The sequence below is a fragment of the Camelus dromedarius genome, chromosome 9 (assembly GCF_036321535.1).
Source record: "Camelus dromedarius isolate mCamDro1 chromosome 9, mCamDro1.pat, whole genome shotgun sequence".
Lineage (NCBI taxonomy): Eukaryota > Metazoa > Chordata > Mammalia > Artiodactyla > Camelidae > Camelus > Camelus dromedarius.
The window spans coordinates 3,195,164-3,215,685 of NC_087444.1; the positions used below are offsets into that span (position 1 = coordinate 3,195,164).

The window sequence follows — 20,522 nt, forward strand, 5'->3', positions numbered from 1 at the left end:
TTTCTTTCCTTCTCGAGCTCTGATGAGATGCATTGGGTCATTCCATTTCACATCCTTTAAGTTTTTTCAATCTCTGTCTTCTTTTTTCCTCTTCTTGTCTCTGCTGCATTCTGGGCATGGTCTTCAGGTATGTCTTCCAGTTTATTAAAGCTTCAGTTCGATCTAATCTTCTGTTTAGTATTAGCATCCATTGAGTTTTTAGTTTCATTTATTATACATTTCTGAAGGACTTAGTTTCTCCTAAAATTTGATCATTTTAAAAGTCATTTCCTATTTGAGTTCACTTTTTCTTTATACACATCTGTATGATTGCTTTGCCTTCAAAATACGGTAATTCCAGTGTCTGAAGGTGTTGGGATTCTAAATCTTTTTTCCTAGCATCTTATTTTTCATGGCACTATTATTTATTTATATATATATATATACAAATAAAAAATATATATATATATATATATTTTGTTTGTTTGTTTGGGTTTGTTTTACTTTAATCTGTGGGAAAACTGGATACTTTCCTCCTGAGAGGCTGGATTTGTCTGCCAAGCCCCTGGAATGCCACCAACTTGACACCATTGTAAATCAATTTCTTGGTTTTGAGTTTTGTAAATTATACTCAGACCTATTTGAAACAGGCTTATAGTTCCAAATCCTCACCAAAGACCATCATCATTACAATGATTTTCCTCTAGTAGCTGTGCGTGAAAGACTTGCCTACCTTCTGGGAATCTCTCTTTGCTGGCAGGTGGATTTCCTCCCAGCCTCTTGACAGGGGGCCTTTAAGGATCCCTACTTCATGGAGGCATTTCATGTTCAGCTGCCCTAAGACACTGTCTCCCATTACTGAGTAGATGGCAGTATTTGCCTCTAGGGCCACCCATGTTTTTAAGTTCTCTTGCAGAGTTGCTTTAGATTTGCTGTTCCTTTTGGCGGGTGAGTTGGGGAGGATTGTTTGTTGGGGATTTTCCTTTCATTCTATCATCAGGCTTAAAAGGTGCATTAAAAGATACGTTTATAATAATTTAGTTATAGTGAGAGGGCCTCCTAAGAGGATCTGGGTCACCATATTGCCAGAAGTAGAAGTGTGCTTTCATTTTTTTCAGCAAATAAAAAAATGAAGAATCCTTTTAAAAACTGAGAGAAGGGCTTCATGATTCTAGGCCCCATTAATGGAAATACGGAGTCTAGGATTTGAAACCAGTAATCGCATTGTATTAAACAGACCCACCGCGAAGCTTGTGCTCAGTTCTAGTAGGCGTATTTAAGGTGACCAGTAATAGGGCAATAATTATGATACAACCTCTGGAACCAGCAAACTGTAAGTCTTCAAAGGCTATTTAACATCATGGAGAAATTTTTGCAACTTATTTGAGAAAAGTTGTATACAGAACTATTCTGCATGGCCCCCAAATTATTTAGGAGACAGGAAGAAATAGCAAATTGGTAAGTGACAGTTGGTGGCAGAGTGACAGAAGTTTATTAAAGTCTTGTATTCCAGATTTTCTACAGTAGAAAAAAAATTGAGGTGGATACTGATAAACTAGACAGTATCCCCCTTTGAGAAGTCAAAAACCTAGAAAACAAACCTAGAAAACTCATACTTAGCTAGAGGAAAAGGTAACAGTCAATTATCTTGAAATGGGTGAAATAATGTCCTGAAATACACTAACATTTGGTGCTTGCGCTGTACCAGGTGCTGCACAGGACTTGACGAGGTTAACTTGACCGGAGTCCAGCTGCTAGCAGGCCCCACAGCTTCAGCTGGAACCAGGTCTGCTGGAGCCAGCCCTACCTTGTATCACTACTCACTCTGCCCCCTGAGCCTGGAACCATAAATTTTCCGTACCACTCCCGTTGACTTTGGTTTACTATCAGGATACAGTGGCAGGGGAAGAGGATGCCCCAGGAAGGTAGGAGGTAGAATTACTGTACTACAAAGAATTGTTTAATATATAGAGACAGGATACAGTTGTTTCACAAAAAGATATATTTTCATATGACTATTTACATTTTTCGTATTTAGTTAAAGAATATCATACAACTGATATCTTCTGAAATGTTTTATGCTTTTAAACTCTTTTCTATTTACACTTATCTGACATGGCATTAAAACTAAAACGGTCAAATAGCTTGGTAATAGAAAGCAACCAGCCAGCATAGCTAGGCCTTCTCTTAAGTTTGCTGATCAAAATTAGCAATAGTTACCTTAATAAATTATCATTCGTTTTAAAATCAGTAGTAATTGTAAACAATGCATAAATAAGTGTGCTCTGTTCAATGTTTAATATCCTGTGGGCACTAAAAGCTTGTAATATTGTCAGATTTGCACATTAGTACTTTATCAAATGATAAGCTTTCCCAAAGAAGAAACTGGACAAGTTTGAAATTACACCCTAAATTTCTCTGGAGAGTCACGAAAGCTCTGGCTGCTTTAAAGGAGGAGGCTCCAGTTTCCGTGAGAGGGCAGTTAAAATCTGGTTGAATTTCTCATATCTCTCTGTCTGATTGACTTGTGCACCTTTGCTGCCCCATAGCAATCTCATTTGAAATTCAGTCTTGAAGATTTCACTCATTTCTTCATCTGGTTGAAAACCTAATGAAAACAAAACAAAAAAACTTACTTCAGTTCTGCCCAAAACAGTGTTGAAAATAGATTGAAAATTTGATTTTTCAAAAGTAGGATCAAAATGAACATCTTCTGTCAGAAGTTAAAGAATGCCCCCCAGGAAAGATACAGGACCTACTGAGGGAGGGCAGAGCCCCTCAAGGACCTGAGCATGAGCACCGTCAGAGAGGGAGAAACAGGTAAACTCACTAAGACATGGTGGAATGAAATTCGTGTGCACGAACCACCGGGGGTTGTAGTGCTGTGAGAGGAGTGTTCAGAGTACCTTGTGTTTTATTTTTTACAGCTTTATTGGTGTATAACTTACTTGCCATGATTCACTCATTTTAGCTGCACAGTTTGATGTATAATAGTGTGTTCAGTTGCACAACCATCACCACCAGTTTCAGAATACTTCCATCACCTAGAAGAATCTCTAGTACCTCTTTGCTCTCACCTCCTGTGCCTGCCACAGCCACAGCCAACCACTAATCTACTTTCCATCGCTACCGTTTTGCCTTTTCTGAAGCTTGGTGTAAGTGGAATTACACAATATGGGCGTTTTTGTGCCTGGCTTCTCTCACTTAGCATGGTGTTTGGGGCATTAGCCCATATTGTGTGTTATAATCATTCATTCCTTTTTATTGCTGAGGTGTATTCAGTTGCATGGACATTTAGATTGTTTTCAGTTTCTGGCTATTATGAATAATGTAAACATTTGTGGACATGTGTTTTCATTTCTCTAGGAGTGGAATTTCTGGGTCATATGGTTTTTTTTTTTAACTTCGCATTCTTTTTTATTGAAGAATAGTCGGTTTACAGTGTTGTGTGCATTTCTGGTAGGGCCATATGGTTTTAAATACATGCTTACTTCTAAAGAAACTGTCAAAACTTTTCCAAAATGGCTGTACACGTTATACATGACTTTATACACTGTAAAATGAAGCGTCCAGCTTCACGTGCTGTGACCTCCAAGTACTGCCATTCTGGACGGTGTGTGGTGGGATCTCATCGTGGTTTCTAGGCTTTGAACATTTCCCCACGTGGCTCCCTGTCATCGCATATCTGCTCTGGCGTAGTGTCTATTCAGATCTCATTTGTCTTCTCACTGAGTTGTAAGCGTTCTTTATTCTAGAGAGAAGTCCTTTATCCAGATGTATGATTGCCAGATGTTTTCTTCTAGTCTGTGGCGTGCCTTTTCATTAATGGTGTCTTTCAAAGAGCAAAATATAAAATTTTGATTTAGCACTGTTTTCTGTTGTGGTTCATGCTTTTTGTGTCTTAAAAAGTTTTGCCTAATTCAAGGATAAAAGGATTTTCTCCTGTGTTTTCTTACAGAAGCTTTACACATTGAGTGTATGACATTTTGAGTGTATTCTCTGAGGTAAAGATGGAGAGTCTTTCATCTTTTTGCATATGATACTCAGGAGTTCCAGGACCATTTGTTGAAAGGTTACTTTAGCCAATGAATTACCTTGACACCTCTGTCAAAAAGAACTTGATAGTCGTACGTGTGGCCCTGTTTCAAACTCTTTTCGGTGTAAGAGAAGATCTGGCCTACTTACGGCCAAGGATGTTCAGCCAGCTCTGTTAAAGCAGGGGGAGCCTCTAGCCAGAGTCACACAGGCATGCTTCTCAGCCTGGATTGTTGCTGGAGTAAGTGGGCTCTGTCATTAACTAGATGCCCACCCTCTGGAGCACAGCATCCCGGGGATGGAGAGAGCTAACAGAGGCCAGAGGACGACTTCCAGTCACTCAGCTAACATGCTTTGAGCCCCCGTCCTGGGTGCTGGTTTACGCTGGTGAGCAAACCTCTGCCCTTGCTGGGCTCACAGTCGCTGCCAGCAGTGGGACCTCGCTATGGAGACCTGCAGCAGGAGCAGCTGAGAAACACCAGCAGATGCTTTTCAGGTGACTTGCGGTGGACTCGTCTTCTAAACCTACCCTAATATACTGGCTTAGGCAACATCCAGTGTAGTGTATTCATTAGTTTTGTGTAGCAGGCATTCTAGTATCTGGGGAGCTGAGTTACGTGCTTGCTTGAGTCCTACACTGCCAACCCTGGAGACCCATCTGAGGAAAAAATAAATGAAACAGGGGTGCAGTGTTTACTCCTACAGCAGACATTGCAGGTTGTTTGGTCCCAAACTGTTTCTAAATTAACAACTGTGTTTTAGGACGCAGGCCTCTCCCTGCGCCATATAGTTCTTAACCCTGTGGATCAAACTGTGGCCCTTGAAGACTTCTAAAAGGTACACCGTGAGGAAGAGAAAACAGTCACCCCTGAAAACTGCGCTGGTGAAGCCCTTGTCCTTGCACATGCTTCCTGGATGGTCGTCTTGCTTCTGAGCTTCAGCCTGCAAAACAAATCTGCCCATGTGGTGACATCGTCCCATGTCTAAACCTTCACTGGCTCTTCCTCAGCCACAGTCCTCCCTGGGAGGCCTTCCTTCCCACCTGTGTCCCCCTCCTTTCGCCTGGACGGCCACTCCTTAACACACACTTCACACTAATCCAACCCTGGATGCTTGTGGTTTGTACTTTGCTCCAAGCTCTCTCAGTGCCTTTGCTTGTGTTGGACCCTCTGATGCTAAGAGCAGGGGAGCTCGCTTCCCGGTGTGTCGGGGAAGAAACATGATCGTGGACAAGCTGACCTTTCTGTGTATTCTGTGCCACTGACACAAAAGAACTCATAAAAGGAAGGGAGAAACAGTATCCTTAAGTCATGTAGGAATTAAGAGTAAGTAATGATCATACAGGAGATGGAATTCCCCTGCCTTAATCTTTCCTACGTGGTCTTTTTCTAATTCAGAGCATCCGTGCTCTCAGTCCTTCATTCCAGTTACTGCACAGAGTAGCGAGCAGCTTACCAAAGCCAGCTCTTACCTGCCAGGACCCGCTCAGCGTTCCTCCGGTAGCCGTCTGCAGCTTCCGCCATGAGTCTGGCTGTTGCCAAGTGGTTCAGCATAATCTCACAGCTTTCGTCGTTTTTTTCCCACATGTCAGTTCCTTCAAAAGCGACAGCCTCGCGCTCCATTAAGGTCACAAGAGGCATCAGCAGGGGGACTGATACGTTGTTTGGGGGAGTACACGTGGACTCTGAAAAAACATACGATGTGGAAAACTTTACCCCTTGCTTTTCAAAGTTAAGCACAGATAATTGCAGTCGAAGAGGGCAACGCAGGAGGAGCCTGGGCTCACCTCCTGCGAGGACACAGCACATCTACAGCAGAATGCGGGACAGCTGCCTCTAAAAAACCCTAAAAACTGAGTAACTCCTATGCACTGGGCAGATGCGAGAAGACCCACATCAAAGCAGGCAGCAGAGGGTGGGGCACAGTCGCACCATACACCCCACTCCTGGCACAGCGACCCATAGTCAGGAGGGAACTCAAAACCTGGAGCTTCTCCCTGAGAAGCGAAGGGCTTGAACCCCACACGAGGCACCCCAACTTTTAAGACCTGCACCTGAGATACGAGCCCCCAAAACATCTGAATTTGAAAACCAGCAGTGCTTGTATCCACAGGGTTATAATCACGTGAGAAACAGTTCTTACAGGGCTCGCGAGCGTGAGCTCAGCGGGGAGGCAGCCAGTCAGGAAGCGCCTGGAAGTTATAGGAGGGAGGCTCTTTAGCTGATCTTGAAGCTTTGGCCTGAGGGCCAGGCTTCTGGTTTGGCATACAATAATCCCCCAAAAATATATTGAACTCATGACAGCAAAAAAAAACAAAATCCAATTGAAAAATGGGCAGAGGACCTGAGTAGACATTTTTCCAAAGAAGACATACGGACGGCCAACAGGTAGACAAAAAGGAGCCCCCAAGTCACTAACCCTCATGGAAATGCAAATCAACCACAACGCTGTGTCACCTCACAGCTGTTAGGATGGTTAGTATCAGAAAGACAAATAACAAGCGTTGGCAAGGATGTGGAGAAAAGGGAACACTTGTGCACTGTTGGTGGGAAGGTAAATTGCTTCAGCCACTATGGAAAACTGGAGGTTCCTCAAAGAATTAAAAATAGAACTACCATATAATCCAGCAGTGTCGCCTGTGGGTGCTTGCCCGAAGAAAGTAAAAACACTAATTTGAAAAGATAGATGCACTCCTCTGTTCACTGCAGTATTATTTATAATAACCAAGCTGTGGAACCAACCTAAATGTCCATCAGTGGATGAATGAATAAAGAAGGTGGAAAATACATACATATAAAAATACACACACATGTACGCACACAGTGGACTACTATTCCGCTATTAAAGAATGAAATCCTGTCATTTGTGACAACACAGATGGAACTGAGGGCATTATGCTAAGTGACATAAGTCAGAAAAAAAAAACCACCATGTGAGCTCACTTATATGTGGGAAGGTAAGGGAAGACGCCCTCCAGCTCACAGGTGTAGAGAACAGACTGGTGGCTGCCCGAGGTGGTGGAAGGGGTGGTGTGGAACCGACGAATGGGGTCAGAGGTGCTTTCCACTTATGTAGTGAGTAAGCCATGGGCTGTGGTTCATAACACGGTATTGCATATTTGAAAGTAGCCGGCAGAGTGGATCTTGGAAGTTCCCACCATGAGAAAAAAAACTGGTGGTAGGTGTTCACTGGACTTACTGTGGTCATTCTGCAACACCACAAGATCAAGTCAGCACGTTGCACACCTGAGGCCAATATGTCGCTTATGCCTCAGTTTACAAAGTTAAGCACAGAATGCGCTGACTGGTAGCCCGTGTCTCATTTCTGGCAATGGCAGGCCTTCTACAAGCAATGCTGTCATCTGATAAAAGCCTCGGTGACCCCTCAGCAATCCTGCAAAGAACTCGAAGCCTCGTAAGAAGCTCTGCTCAATGCTTTGATCAAACCAGAACCGACAGGACACTCGGGCCCGCGCTGCTCAGCCGGCGCTCACCTCTGCCTTCGTGCAGGATTTTGCTGAAAGGCTTCAGCTGTTTCTCGTAGAGGATGGCGGTTTGGGTGTACTGGTGCCGCAGGGCAGTCCACGTTTTTTCTAACCTTGTGATCTGGAAGAAAGAAAGGTGTTACTGTTTTGGAAAAGGCTCTTTTTAAAACTACCTTTTGCTTAAGTTTTAGAATGGGTGATAGATGCAGATGGTAAAAACTCACAGCAGTTGAATGGTGTGTACAGAGAAAAGCCGATCCCCCACCCCCACCCCGCTCCGCGTTACTCTAATGGCCCATCAAGACACACACGCACACCCCTTTTCAAATAATTAAAAGCATATCATACTATACACTATTCTCCTGTTCCTTGTTTGGGAATTACTCCATATAAGTACATATAGAACAGCCTCATTTTGTTAAACTCCTGCCTTATGTTCCGTTTTATGCATAAACTATGGTTTAACTAGTTTCCTGTAGATAAGAGCTTTAAACATATTTTTCTATTACAAAATTACCTCAGATTGTGCTGATGTGCACAAGGATGAAAATATCTGGAGGTAAATTTCCAGAAGTGGAAGAACTACTGGGTCACAAAATACATGTATTTTAAATTCTGAGCGGAGTTGCCAGCTGTCCTCCACAGAGGTGACACCGCTGGGAGGCCGCAGGACCGGGACGTACAGTACTGCCGTTTTACTTGTAAGACAGAGACACGTGGAAAGCTGCCCAGCCCACGTGATGGCACTGCTCATTCCTCTTCATTTCTTTTGAAACAACTGAGGCAACACCCACAGACGCCACCGACTCTGACTGACGGCCCCTCCCTCGCACCCTAAGGCCAGCAAGCCTGCGTCCCTCGCACCCTGAGGCACCCTGAGGCGGGAAACAGGGAGGGGGGAGGGCACTGATGTTTAGGGAGCGAGGTATTTGAGGAGTTTCACTTAAGCCTCACAGTGCCGCAGGAGGCGGCTGTTTTGGCTTCATTTTACAAGTCAGGTTAGGTGACTTGCTCAGTTTCACAGCTGGTAAAGGGCAGAGCTGCGACTCATCTCCTTGGCTTCTAAGAGCTCCCTGTGTTTCAAGAGGAAGGCGAGACGGGATCACCATCAGCAGATCTGCTGGGAAGGAAAGGATGTGGCTGCTCTTCCAGTGGCCGCCCCTCACGCCGCCCCCTTTCCTTGCGGTCTCCATCTCCTCCCGCCCCGAAGCACCTGCCTTTCTGAAAGGCGCCCTTGGCTCTGGGCTAGGCCCCTCTCCTGGGTGCTCTCTCGAGACCAGAAGCTGAGAAGAGAAGGCAGCACATGTGGCTGTTCGGCAGGGACAGGTTTAGATGACATGTGGAAAACCCTCTGGGGGTTACGCCTGGGTCTGCCACTCCCCTCCCCAAGCAGGGTCCTGGCTCACCCCAGGGCCCTGCATACCTTGGAGGACTCTGTCCTCTCATTGCTCAAGGGCTCCAGCAGGGAAGTCTGACGCTGCTGGCGGGGAGGGAGCCACCTATAAAGGCATGTTTAGGTGCTTGGGGGTGAGCCCCTAATTGCTGAGTTTCAGCCATGGACAGCAACCATGTTAAGGCCACAGAACGCCCCTTTCGCTACTCTTGGAGGACACTCTGGGCTGGAGGGCCAGGCACACAGCTTAGTCTGTTAGCTCTCAAAATTATAGGCAGTATTGGTTAAGAAGAAATAAACATGTAAATTAAAAACACCTGAATGAAAAATTATAACTCCTGTTATTACAGAAGTCAGTGTATCAAAAATATGGCCAAATTTGCTTATTTCAAATATCAACCCTATAAAATTTCAGTGCACTGAAAAATTTTGAGAGCTCTTAGAATATTATCATTGGAACAACCCCTCCCCAAAACCTGGTGAAGGCACAGAGTTGTTCAGCTTCTTGTTTGAAAGGTTACCTTGCTTTCATGCAAGGAAATCATGTTCCTAACATGGCCTGACTTGCAGGACTGTCTTCCCAGTGGCAACAGTGGATGCTCGGTGAGCTCCTGGCAGGACTTGAGACACAATCTGTGGCTATGAAACAGCCAAGCTAAATGACCAGCAGCTTGGGGTTACTGGTTGCAGCCTGGGCTTGTGGACTGCAGTCTTGCACTCAGTCGTCTGAACCCCGAGGGCTCGGCATAACTGGGGAGCCAACTCTGAGCAGTCGGGACAACAGGACCGCTTTCCTCTATGAGGTCCATTTGACTTCAAAGACAGGTTTTCAGTTTTCACACTCATCCTAAAAACAGCCTGTCAAAGCAGGTAAATTCAAAGTATCCAGTTTCAGAGACTCTACTCGGGGCTATACGGCAGATGGGCCAGGTATCTGAAGGTGTTAACAGGAGAGTCTGTTTTAGGTGATCTGAGGAAAGTACTTTGAGATAAACCACACTACAGATGCTCAGAGATCAGCTCCCCAAGCGTCTCAGTCTCGCAGTCATCACCCCAAACTGCCCGCACACCCAGTGACCTGGACAGAAGCAGCCTCTCTTACACAACACACTTGAGCCACATGTGTCATCTGACTGGCTCTTCAGGAACACCTCAGGGTTGTTTCTGAGGATGACTCTGCTCATAGTACATCAAAGAGAAAGTGCAGGCTGTCAGCATTTATCTGCTGTTTTTAAAAACAGCCAAAATACTTAGGACACTGCTGTTGGTTGCCCCCAAATCAACGCAGTTTTCACTAAGATTCTATTTACCTTTCGAGACTGACTAAATCCTCTGACTTGCTAAGCGTGGGCTTGCAGACCACTCTGCAGAACACTGAGTACACCCAGGCCCCCGGGGCTGCACAGGGCAACTGGAAGCTTACCTGCGGCATTTCCAAGGCCTTCATGATGGCTGAGAAAGAGTAGAGGTCCCCCATGGAGTCCTTCAGCTCCACCGCCACCTGGACGATCCTGTTGAGGGTGGCTGCTCTGTCCTCCAGAGTGCCTGTGCAGCCCAGAATGTCCACTGCAATGCCGATGGCCATCGTGTTGTGTCTGAGGGGGAGGAGGTCAGCCATCAGGCCCGGGGCTGACAGGACTAGGGGAAACAAAACCAGACTGGCCAGGGCATGGACTGGCTTTGCACTGTTTCCTGCTGTCACCCTGAGGTGCACTGGCTGCTCAGACAGTTTGGCCGCCAATTTCAACAGAGACCACCCCTACCAGGCCGACTGCATCGAGGCCTGGGCGAAGCCTCAGAGGGTGTCCTAAGCAGAGTCGAAAAGGACACATGCCCCAGAACAGGGCATGTTCAGCCCTGAACCAGAGGGCCCTCCTGGGGAGACACTGCTTAGCAATGTAACTTCCACCATGAGAAGTCCTCAGTACACTGCGTCCCCCCAGCACACTAGGGAAGCCCTGGCCACCTCCACGGGCCCCCTAGACTGGGGGGTGGAAGGGACAGAAAAATCAGAGAGTATGCTTGATCCCAGAAGACAACAGGGGTGTCAGAACAGAGGAAGGAGTGAGGAGCTAAGAATGGAGTGTCTGTGGCTCCGGTCAAGAGGCCAGGAAGTGAATGGAGACGTGGACAAAGACTCAACAGTGGACCAGCGGGGCTTCCCAGCAAGGTCAGACCCGAGCAAAGTGAAATCTTGTATCTGCTAACGATCCTCCCTTTTCTCATCCGGGACTACACAAGTCACCCTCGCAGACCCAGAACAGGAAGCAGAGGGGTCTTTGTCTCCCCAGACAACGGCAGCATGTGAAGGGGGTCACACGGTCTCCTTCCTGGTGGCAGGGACACAGACTGCGGCAACTGTCCTTCCTTCCCTAAACCGGGAACAGGACTTCCTGCCTCGGGTCGGATGGGCCTCAGGTGAGTTTCTTCCAGGCTGTGGTACAAGTGTTGGAGGGGAAGCCCCGACTCACAGCTACGGTGACAAATACAGCCTGCCTCTGAGACTCTGGGGCCACCTGTCCTGGAAGTTCAGAGCTAAGGATGTTACTCCAGGGCCCCGCTTCTCTGCGCCCGTGTGTGCTGGTCGCACTCTCCCAGAGCCGAGAGACGCGGGTGCTCCTCATGCCTGGCCCCCTCGTTTCCCTGACGTGCGTCAGCGCTGGGCTCTGCTGTCTCTGAGTGTGTTGGCCTGTGGGTGTGCAGGGTGCTCGCCTGGAATGTGACCGAGGCTGCTCCCAGCTGCTCCACTCCTCCGTTTACTCATCTCTAAAATGGGAGAAGGGTTGTTCCGAGAAGGGCTGTGTGGTGTAGAGATAATTGAAAGTGCCTGGCAAATCGTAGTCACTCCAGGTGTCTCCACGTGCACATCTCTCTTTCCCTCTGTACCTTGGTCCCTTTTGCCCATTTGTCTCTCTTTTTCTTTATCTCCTTTTCCTGATTTCTTGTCTTTCTTAATTAATGGATTGTAAATAGACTTAAAGTATACTTTTATTATCTGTTGTTCTTATTGAAGAGTTTTGTTACCCATTTGCAAAGTGTTAAGGTTAAGCTGAACATTTTAGATGTTTCTTTTAACAAACAGTAAACCAGCTTCCCATGCTGCCTTCAACTGATTCTTTATTCAGTGTTTTTTCCTGTGTTTTAATGGCCTTTAATAAAAGATAGGTTCCCTACTTTGTTAAGTCCTGGCGTTCTATCAATGGTCAATTGGGTAATTACAGCCATTCATTCAGCCAACATTTGCCTGAAATCTCCTGCGAACCCCACTGTGGGAAAAAAGCTCAGCACAACGGGTCTGGGGCGGAAGCCCTCGTCTCCGGCCTGGGGAAGGACACCCCACTCGGAGGCCTGGGGTGGGTGAGGCGGTGAGTTAGAACATAAAGGGTGGTTTGATTTTGATTCTCAGACACAAGACTGCCATCTGATCCTCTAGAACTGCTACAACCTTGGCCTTTATTTAGCAAACACGCTGTAATGGAGAAAACCGCTCCCCAGGCCCCAGCATCGATCGCACGGGTCAGCCCTGGACGGGAAGCCAGGCCGGGAGTGAGACCGCAGGCAGGCGGTCGTCAGGAGAAGGAGGAAGCGGACACAGACAAGAGGGAAGTCAGAAAATAGCCCAGAGAGAAGCCCCAAGCCTGCCGACCTCAGCCCAGGCCCAGCAGCAGCCCAGCACACCTAGTGACCTGGGTAAAATTAGGCCTGCACCTCGGGGCTTTTCAGGCTGAAACTGTCACGTGAGACACAGGGACGGCAGCACAGCGGCTCTCTGCTGAAACCGGGACCACCGGGCCCGAGCAGGACAGAGGGCAGCGCAGGGCAAGTGACAAGCCAGGCCCCTGCGGCGCGAGGAGCGGAGAGGACGCCAGGAGAGAGAGGCTAGTGCCCAGAAGAGTCTGAGCAGGGAAAGGAGGAATGCTCAGAAGTCGGACCTACCATTGCCCCACACCCAACAACACGCCTCAACAAACCCGCCCCCCAGGGCCTTCCACTCGCACTCCCTCCGGGTGCCTTCTGTGGGTGCGTCCGTGGCTGCGAAGCCAGAGCGACAGCGGCTTGGGAGCCATTTCAGCTGCTTCGTCACCGGGTCACCTGGGAAGCAGCGGTGTGTCTGTCTGAGACACAGCGTTTACTTCGGAGGGGCTGACATCCCGGGACTGCACTGTCCACGGGCCACATGTGGCTGCTTACACTTGAAACAGTAAAATAAACACTGTCCTTCAGCTGCCCCATTTCAGGTGCTCAGGAGCCACGTGTGGCTAGTGGCCACTGTAACGAGATCTCGGCCATCACAGAGAGCTGCACTGGACGGTGCTGTGAGCCAGCCCATCACGGGAGGCCACAGGCAGTGGGTGGCGGCACTCGAGCCCCCGGCCTTTGAAGCATCACTGCCTTCTTCTCACAAGAAGCCAGGCCTTGGCTGTCCGTTCAAGACCACGCGGGTGTCGTGGCAATTGGGAAACAGGCTGGAAAAACAGAAGACGCACGATAACAAGACAGTTTCACCCAAGTTGACTGTCTTTTTGGTGCGTCAAAAAGGCCGACCTCTATGTAATGTGAGAGGCTAGTACAGTGTTTTTCTTAAAAACATGCCTCGCTGCTTCTATGTTTCTAACTTCTAAATACCCAGTGTTCACAGGAGTGAGTTTTAGCGGACAGCCGGGGCCCTGGCTTTTCCTGAGGGCCGTGATGCGTTGGGGGCTGGGGCCCCAGGTGCTGTCACCCCCCTGACCTCTGATCCCTCATCTGTTCAGACTCTTGTCTTCCCCACCTTCCCCACAAACTCCCCTTAATTCCTAAAGCAGTCTTGAACTGCAGACACAAAGGAGCCGCCTCTCTGTGAGGCGGCTGGAGGTGGCACGGTGCCTGGTCCACGGCCACCAGGGGAGGAGGTGACCTGTGCTCCCAGGCCAACGCTCTGTGCGCTCCTCCGCCCACTCCTGGAGCAGGGACAGGAGCGTGATCTCGGTTCCCTGACGTCCTCTGTGCTGCCTCTCTGTGCTTCTGCAGGAACTGTCTGGCCACAGCTTCCAGGGAAGGCCGTTGGGGCCACAGGCCCTCGAGCGAGGTGGCCCCGGGGGGCGGGTGCCCTGCCTCTCCCCGCCCGCTGAGTTGGAGGGGCCGGAGATGCACCGCTGCAATGCTCACCTTTCAATGATGTCCAGGCGCAGCTGGTGGCCGTACGGCAAGGTGATGAGCTCCAGCCCTGAGCTCACGCCCATGTTCTTCCTCATCTCTTCAGACACGTCAAGTATCCTCACGACCTGTCAAGAACACAAGTCAAAACCGACTGGACCAGGAAGTGGGCTCGCCGCGAACGCGGACGCAGCCCGTGGGAAGGAGTGCGCTCAGCTGGGACAGTGTGGATGCACTTCCTGCCTCTCTTTTTCAGCAGCAGCATCTGAAAATGCAGTTTAAATATGATACTTGGAGGATTTTTAGTACACAGACTGGAATGTGTTTTATTAAAGCTGGAAGGAAAGCACCTAGACTGGTCTGCAGAATCTGCACATTCGGTGTTTGACGTAGTTCCTCGAGCTTCTGTCTGACGCAGGCTGGATCCCCTGCCTCCTCTGACTGCCAGCGGCCGGCCGTGTGTGCTCCGAGCGGGTCGACCCCGCAGGGGAAGAGCGGAGCCGCGGCCAAGTGCTGCTCCGCTGTCCCTGTCCGCACTGAACGGCAGGGCTGGCCCCTGTGCCCCTTAGTCACGCCTCTCCTGGGCTCAGGGAATGCACTCCACGTCTGGAAGCTATTAAAAACGCATACCATGTGAAACCCGAGGTCTCGGACACAATCCACTTCTCCGAGAGGTCTTCCTTAAAGAAAATCTTTGTCCCAGCCAGCTCTCCCCATCTCAGTTCTAACAGCTTACTGGAATCAGGTATTAGCTGACCACTTACAGTTACGACACGTTACCGCCCAGTACCACAGCTGAGACAGGGCGTCTCTGAAACAGGGCTGACGGCGCAGCGCACTGACGTCCTAACAGTACAACTAGCAGATACAGCAGGTCGAAACCAGCCCTGGACACGTGACAGGCACGGGGCAGTTCCCCTCCTTGACCTGGTGGGGCTGTCCTTGGCCGTAATTCTCCCGGGCATGTGAGCAGTCCAGGTGTCTTCACAATAGGCCAGAGAAAACATCTGCAAGTTTCGCTGGTATTATTAACCTTGACCCTCAACTTCTGTGGTTGAACAAAAGAACCACTGTCAGCCCTGGGGAAGAAGCGATCGGCGTCAGACTCCAGAACAGGATGCAGAATGCGGACTCTGCTCTCTGGGCCTGCGTCCTCTCCTCTAACACAACTGCTAAGTTCACCTTTCTCAAGAACTTTGCCAAGGATCCGGTGACCTTCAAACTCCAAACAGCTATTTCAAAAGTGACTCACTGGCCATGTGGAAGGGGGAAGAATCCTGGCCCGATCTCTGGAAAGAGATTTACACGTTGATCATGGCAGGGCAGCCCAGATGCACACCCCAGCCACCTGCGATCACACACATTTTGCTTGCTTGTCGAGACACCTGCCCTGTCGAGAGGCTCCAAACCCAGCACACCCACGGGGCGTCCTCCCGTCCCCGCACACCAGGGTCAAAGGCCTGTCACCGGCTCAGGTTTGTTCTGGAAGGTGCTTTCCTCCCAGCCTGTTTTTCTTCAGTATAAACACGCAGTCCCCGGGTCACTGTTACCAGGAAGCGCTGGCGTCTGCTTGCCCCACGGCTGAGCTGTGGGACACGGGGTCCTGCGCTCACAGTGCAGGGCCTGGGTTAGGTCTCTGGGGAAAGCCAGGCCACGAGCTCGGGGCTGTGCAGGGGAGACACACCCTTCTAGAGCACTTACTGTGAGCTAGACCTGCAGGGCAGGTGGTACCAGTGCCCCACGACGAGGCGTTCCGGCCACTCTCTGCTCTTCTGATACCAGCTTTCCCAGCTCTGCGGGATCTCTGAACGCTGCGTGTTCCTCATCCCACTGTCTCGGGAGCTGCTGCGGTGACCCAGGGGAGCCCTGCAAGGGACTGGCCCGGCCCTCCTCCCGGCTGCCAGGGGACCATCTACAGTGCAGTGAGACCTCCCGGCTCTGCTTCCTGCCTCATTGCCCTCAGCAGAGGACTCTGACCTGCCCTATGCATTTACCGGCCCATCTCCCTCACTGAGCTGCAAGGTGTTTTGAAGGCAGCAATCTGGCCGAATCCCAGAAGTAGAGACTCAAAAACATTGAAGAGAAGACCTTCCTGGCCTTTCCCCAGCTGACCCCTATCCCCCCGGCACTGCCCACATGGAGCAAATCCTCCACAAACCAGCCCCTCCCCCCATGGCTTCTGACCTCTGAGTCTGTGTGTGTGCCACCTGCCACTTGGAAGGTGCTTTTTGTGTTCTTCGTCAGGCCAACTCCTATTCAGCCTTCAGAACTCATCTCAGATGTGCCCACCCTGACCCGCTCCCTCCCCCACACTCAGGACCCTACCTCAGAGGCCCCACAGCTCCAGTGCCTTCCTCTGCAGAGCAGTTCCCACCTGGGCTGTGGTCTGAATTCCTGTATCACTGTCGCTTCTGCCTCTCCCACCATGACCAGGCCTGGCTTGGCCCACAGTAGACGCTCAATCAAGGCTCATTGTGTAATACCAATAAACCCTTACGCAGCCTCACTCTGGGGCAGCCAAGGTGCGAGGGCGTGAGCCCTCACCACCACTGGGCTTGTGGCGCTCGTCTCTGCTGAGACACCCGAGGGGCAAGGAGCGGCGGCATTAGACGCAGGCAGTTCATCCCCGGGGGCTAGGCCCTTGACCGCTGGGCCTCCCTTACAGCTTGTGCAGAGGCAGGTGGGCGAGAGGCCAGGGTGGTGCCCATCTGCAGGGTGGGAGGGGCTCAGTGGACACCCATGCTAGTCCCAGCCCAGGGAGGGGGCTGGATACTGTCGGGCAGGCCGCCTCCGGGTGCTCAGGACCACCCGCCGTCCTGGCCCCCGGGCTCTGTGCACAGGTGAGAGTCAGCACTTGGGCCCCAGATGCCCAATGCCTCCTCTCGGCTTCCAGGTGGCCCCATCTGGCTGCGGCCGCATTTGGGTAACAGCAGGCTTTGTTTTATTTCCCTCTTAGAGACACTAGTTGCGCCTGCTTTGTTGGCAAAGTCCTGAAGTCAGCGGTTCAGGAAGAAAATAAGGAAATAGCAGCGGACTCAGGAGGCAGGAAGGCAGGCTGACCAGCCCTGCCTTTGGGGGCTGGGGGGGCTCCTGCCCGTGTCTCTGCCTCACTGCCTGGGGCTCAGTCCAGCCCCTCTTCCAGGGGTGCTGAAGGCAGACAGGGGAGCGAGACGCAGACCGGGAGGACAGAACACAGACAGAGAAACAGGACGGGAAGGAGGGCAGGCCGCACGCCCTCCAGCTGAGAGCAGGCACAGCGCTCATGTCACAGCTGCCGAGGCAGCGGGAAGGCCCCGGACTCCCCTGCAGGGGTGGTCAGGCATCTCACCTCCTCCTCGACTGCCACCAAGCCCCACCCGAGGCCACAAGGGACACGGATTCACTTCCTCCCGGGAATTAGGCTGTTCAGTAACCCCAGACCCACTCCGCAGAGCTTCCTCCATGGAGAACCCAGACAGGTCGTGCCAGGCTCCTGGCCTGATGGTGTGGGCTCTGGTCTTAGATCCAGGGTCCGGTATGAGTTACTGCCCAGAACAGGAGACCTGAGTCCTCTGGCTGCCCAGACAGGTTTGGCCCACTTTAAAGCGAGGCAAGGTCTTAACAAGGCAGACGATCTGACCACTTGCGGCGCTGCCCAAGGACACCCAGCCAGCTGAGCAAACAGCCCTGCTCTCCCAGTGCAGCCCCACCTCACACGCGCGGACCCCCTCCCAGGCCTGGCAACGAGGTGCCGAGTGAACCCTCAGTCTTGTCTTCAGGAAGGGGTTTGTTCACCCCAGAACAGCCAGCACCTGCTTGATGCTCCTCAAAGCTGTTCTGGGGGGCCTCCCTGCACCACTGGGAGCCTCAGTCAACTGGGGAACTCCCAGGGGCAGTGCTCTGAGACTCGATTTCCTGCCTTGATTCATGACCCAGGAAAGTTATTTAGGAAAAGCCAGTTCCTCAATAAGCCCTGACCTTTGAAGCTAATTGACTTCACTGAGATACAAATGAAGAGGGCTTTAAATCTCCCTATGGTCTTATCTGTTGCTCAGATAAAGGGATCCGTCTCTTTCTACTGACGGAGGGCTGAGTGCCCCCCGGCCTGAAACATCTGCCTCCTAGCAGCCTCTCTCTGAAGGACGAGGTTGCCTGGGGCCACCTGTGAAGTAAGGCCGCCCGTGCCTGAAGCAGTGCTTCCTGTCACACGTGATGGTGCTGCACACACGTACTTACGGAGTCACCTGGAAAGAGAGTCGCGATATGTTGTTCGACGAAAGACAAGGGTGTGGAACAACGGCACGTACAGACCGGTGCCCCTTCTGTGGAAAACAAGTAGCTGTGCCCACACTGATTTATGTGCACCTGTTTGCAGAGCAGATGTTGATTTTGTGTGATTTTTGTGTTTTCTCTTAATCTACGTTGTATGCTTTTCTAAAATTCCACCTTGCAATTGTGTTCTATAATTTTTCTGAATTGAGCAAGTAACTTTAAAAATGTTTATCCTGATGACCATTTTCGTAACGATGAAATCAACATACAACGTACGTATGTATAATGTATAATAAAACAGACGCCACCAAGGCCCTGCTACTCCAGAAGCTACATCTTCATCTACAGTCTAGTCTTCTTCGGGCTTGACTTCCCCAGTTCTGATGGAGTGGAGGCCGGGGAAGAATTAAAAAGTCCGCGCCAGCCGGGGAAGGGCACTGGCAGGGGTGGGGAGGAGGCGGCAGCTGGCCATCCCTGTCCCAGGTGAGTTTTACAAGCTTCCTGCCTGGGCAAGGGTTGTCCTGGCCTCTGGTTCCCACCCCTTAAATAAACCCCCACACCCAAGTTATCATCAGAGCAAAGGTAAGGCAGCGTGAAGCCCAGCCCAGTCCCCCTGCGGCATGCTCGCACGCCAGCCCACCCCGCGCGCTGGCACCCACCTTGCAGTCCACACTCAGCACGTACTGTGCAATGACCCTGGGGTCCTGGGTGGTGAACAGTTCTTTCGCACGCTTCAGCATGGCCATTTCCAGGGGCTTGTTCTCAGGGGGAAGGAGTTTTGACGCGAAGTCATTGGGCTTGAACGAGGAGGCAGTCTCCAGGAGGGGCATCACGAACGTGCCCTGGTCCTCCTGCCCCTTGTGCCCCGGTGCCGGCAGTGGCCCCCAAGGCCCTGCCCCGCCATCATCGTCAAGGATCGCGTAGCTGGTGCCAGAGTTCCGGGCACCCTGTGGCCCGTTCTGCTTGGCTGTCAGCAGCTCCACGTAGCTGTCCTGGGCACAGACGGGCGGCCCCGCCACCCTGTCGCTGCTGGCGGCCAAGGCTGGGTTCAGTTCGCAGTAGTTGGCCTCTGAGTTGAGCCAGGTGGAGGGAGACGAAGGAGCCTTGAGGAGGGGTGCCTTGCAGGGCTTGGGGGGCGGCTTGGGGCACAGCTGGCTGTCTGAGCCCCTCAGTGCCTCCCCCGCCCTAGCGTCCGAGGAGACCCTCCGAACCACCGCCGGGCTCAGGGTGGGCTCGCTGCCCGTCCTGAAAACCGGTGAGTTGGGGCAGGGGTTTGTGTCCACACCCAGGGACTGAGGGGGCAGTTTACCACCTGTGGACAGTAAGAGAGGGTCAGAAGCTCAGCTGTGCAGAGGACACAAAACAGACAAAAATGGCGGGATGGCTCCCCGCCCTCAACTCATGCCTTGGGGTTTCGATTTTCACTCACAAAAGACAACTCAGCCTGCTCACTGCAGGCTGATCTAGGGCAGTCAAGAGGAGGCTAAGGACTAAGCTGGCCCCACCCCACTTCTGGGGGAATTCTAAATCCCACTGATGGCCGACAGCTGGACTGCAATGTCACTTTATGTCACAGAAGGTTAGTACAGTCAGAACAGGGAAAGACTGAGCTTGGAGGGCAGAATCCAACCTTGCCCTGGGAGGTTAGCCACGTGACATAAAGGGGGGCCCTGAATCACTCCCAGTGTCGGGGAGGAGCCCAGCTGGCTGTAGGGGAGAGCCAGCGACAGACGGGGAGGGGGGAGAAAAGGATGCTGAGATAACCCACGGTGAAGCAGTTTACGCAGGGGCATCAGAAAAATCACCTGTGGTCCCCAAGGAAGGTCAGTTACAAAAATAATGAAAAGCACTCCCGTGGGCTGTTAACACAATTGCTTGTTGGTTTCCCCACGTCCCACACCGTCTCTCTTCTGGTTGTGATGGAGAATGGAGAGGAAGAGGGGTCTGTGCGGACAGCTGCTCCACCGGGGCCCCAGGATCAACCCACCGGCCTCTGCCCAGGGAGGGACCAACTGGGGAGGCTTGTGCGTCTTGAAGACCACCAGTCAGAAACTGGGCTTAGAATCAGGAAACCTGAGTTCAAAGGCTGGCCTCACCGCTTACTAGACAGGTGACTCCAGGGACAAGTCACTTAATATCTGCGCCAGTTTTCTCAGCGGCAAAGAGGATAACCAAGCCCTCCTTGAAGGCATGTGTTGCAGCCGGAAGCTAGCGTGCATACAGCCCGGAGACTCACATCTGAAT

At 51.1% G+C, this 20,522-nt stretch overlaps 1 protein-coding gene across 6 annotated transcripts in view; it reads right to left on the bottom strand.

Annotated features, from left to right (window-relative positions):
• Positions 1–1,917: 1,917 nt before the first annotated feature.
• BCAR3 (BCAR3 adaptor protein, NSP family member) overlaps positions 1,918–20,522 on the bottom strand; it is a 189,586-nt gene continuing 170,981 nt past the window's right edge. For all 6 annotated transcript variants that reach the window (XM_064488730.1, XM_064488732.1, XM_064488733.1 and 3 more), the window contains 6 exons: positions 18,938–19,590; positions 14,040–14,155; positions 10,315–10,486; positions 7,508–7,619; positions 5,486–5,698; positions 1,918–2,587 (listed from right to left, as the gene is read on the bottom strand). In XM_064488730.1, coding sequence (XP_064344800.1) covers positions 2,406–2,587; positions 5,486–5,698; positions 7,508–7,619; positions 10,315–10,486; positions 14,040–14,155; positions 18,938–19,590 — 1,448 coding nt within the window. In that variant the 3' untranslated portion in view covers positions 1,918–2,405. The remainder of the gene's footprint in view (positions 2,588–5,485; positions 5,699–7,507; positions 7,620–10,314; positions 10,487–14,039; positions 14,156–18,937; positions 19,591–20,522) is intronic.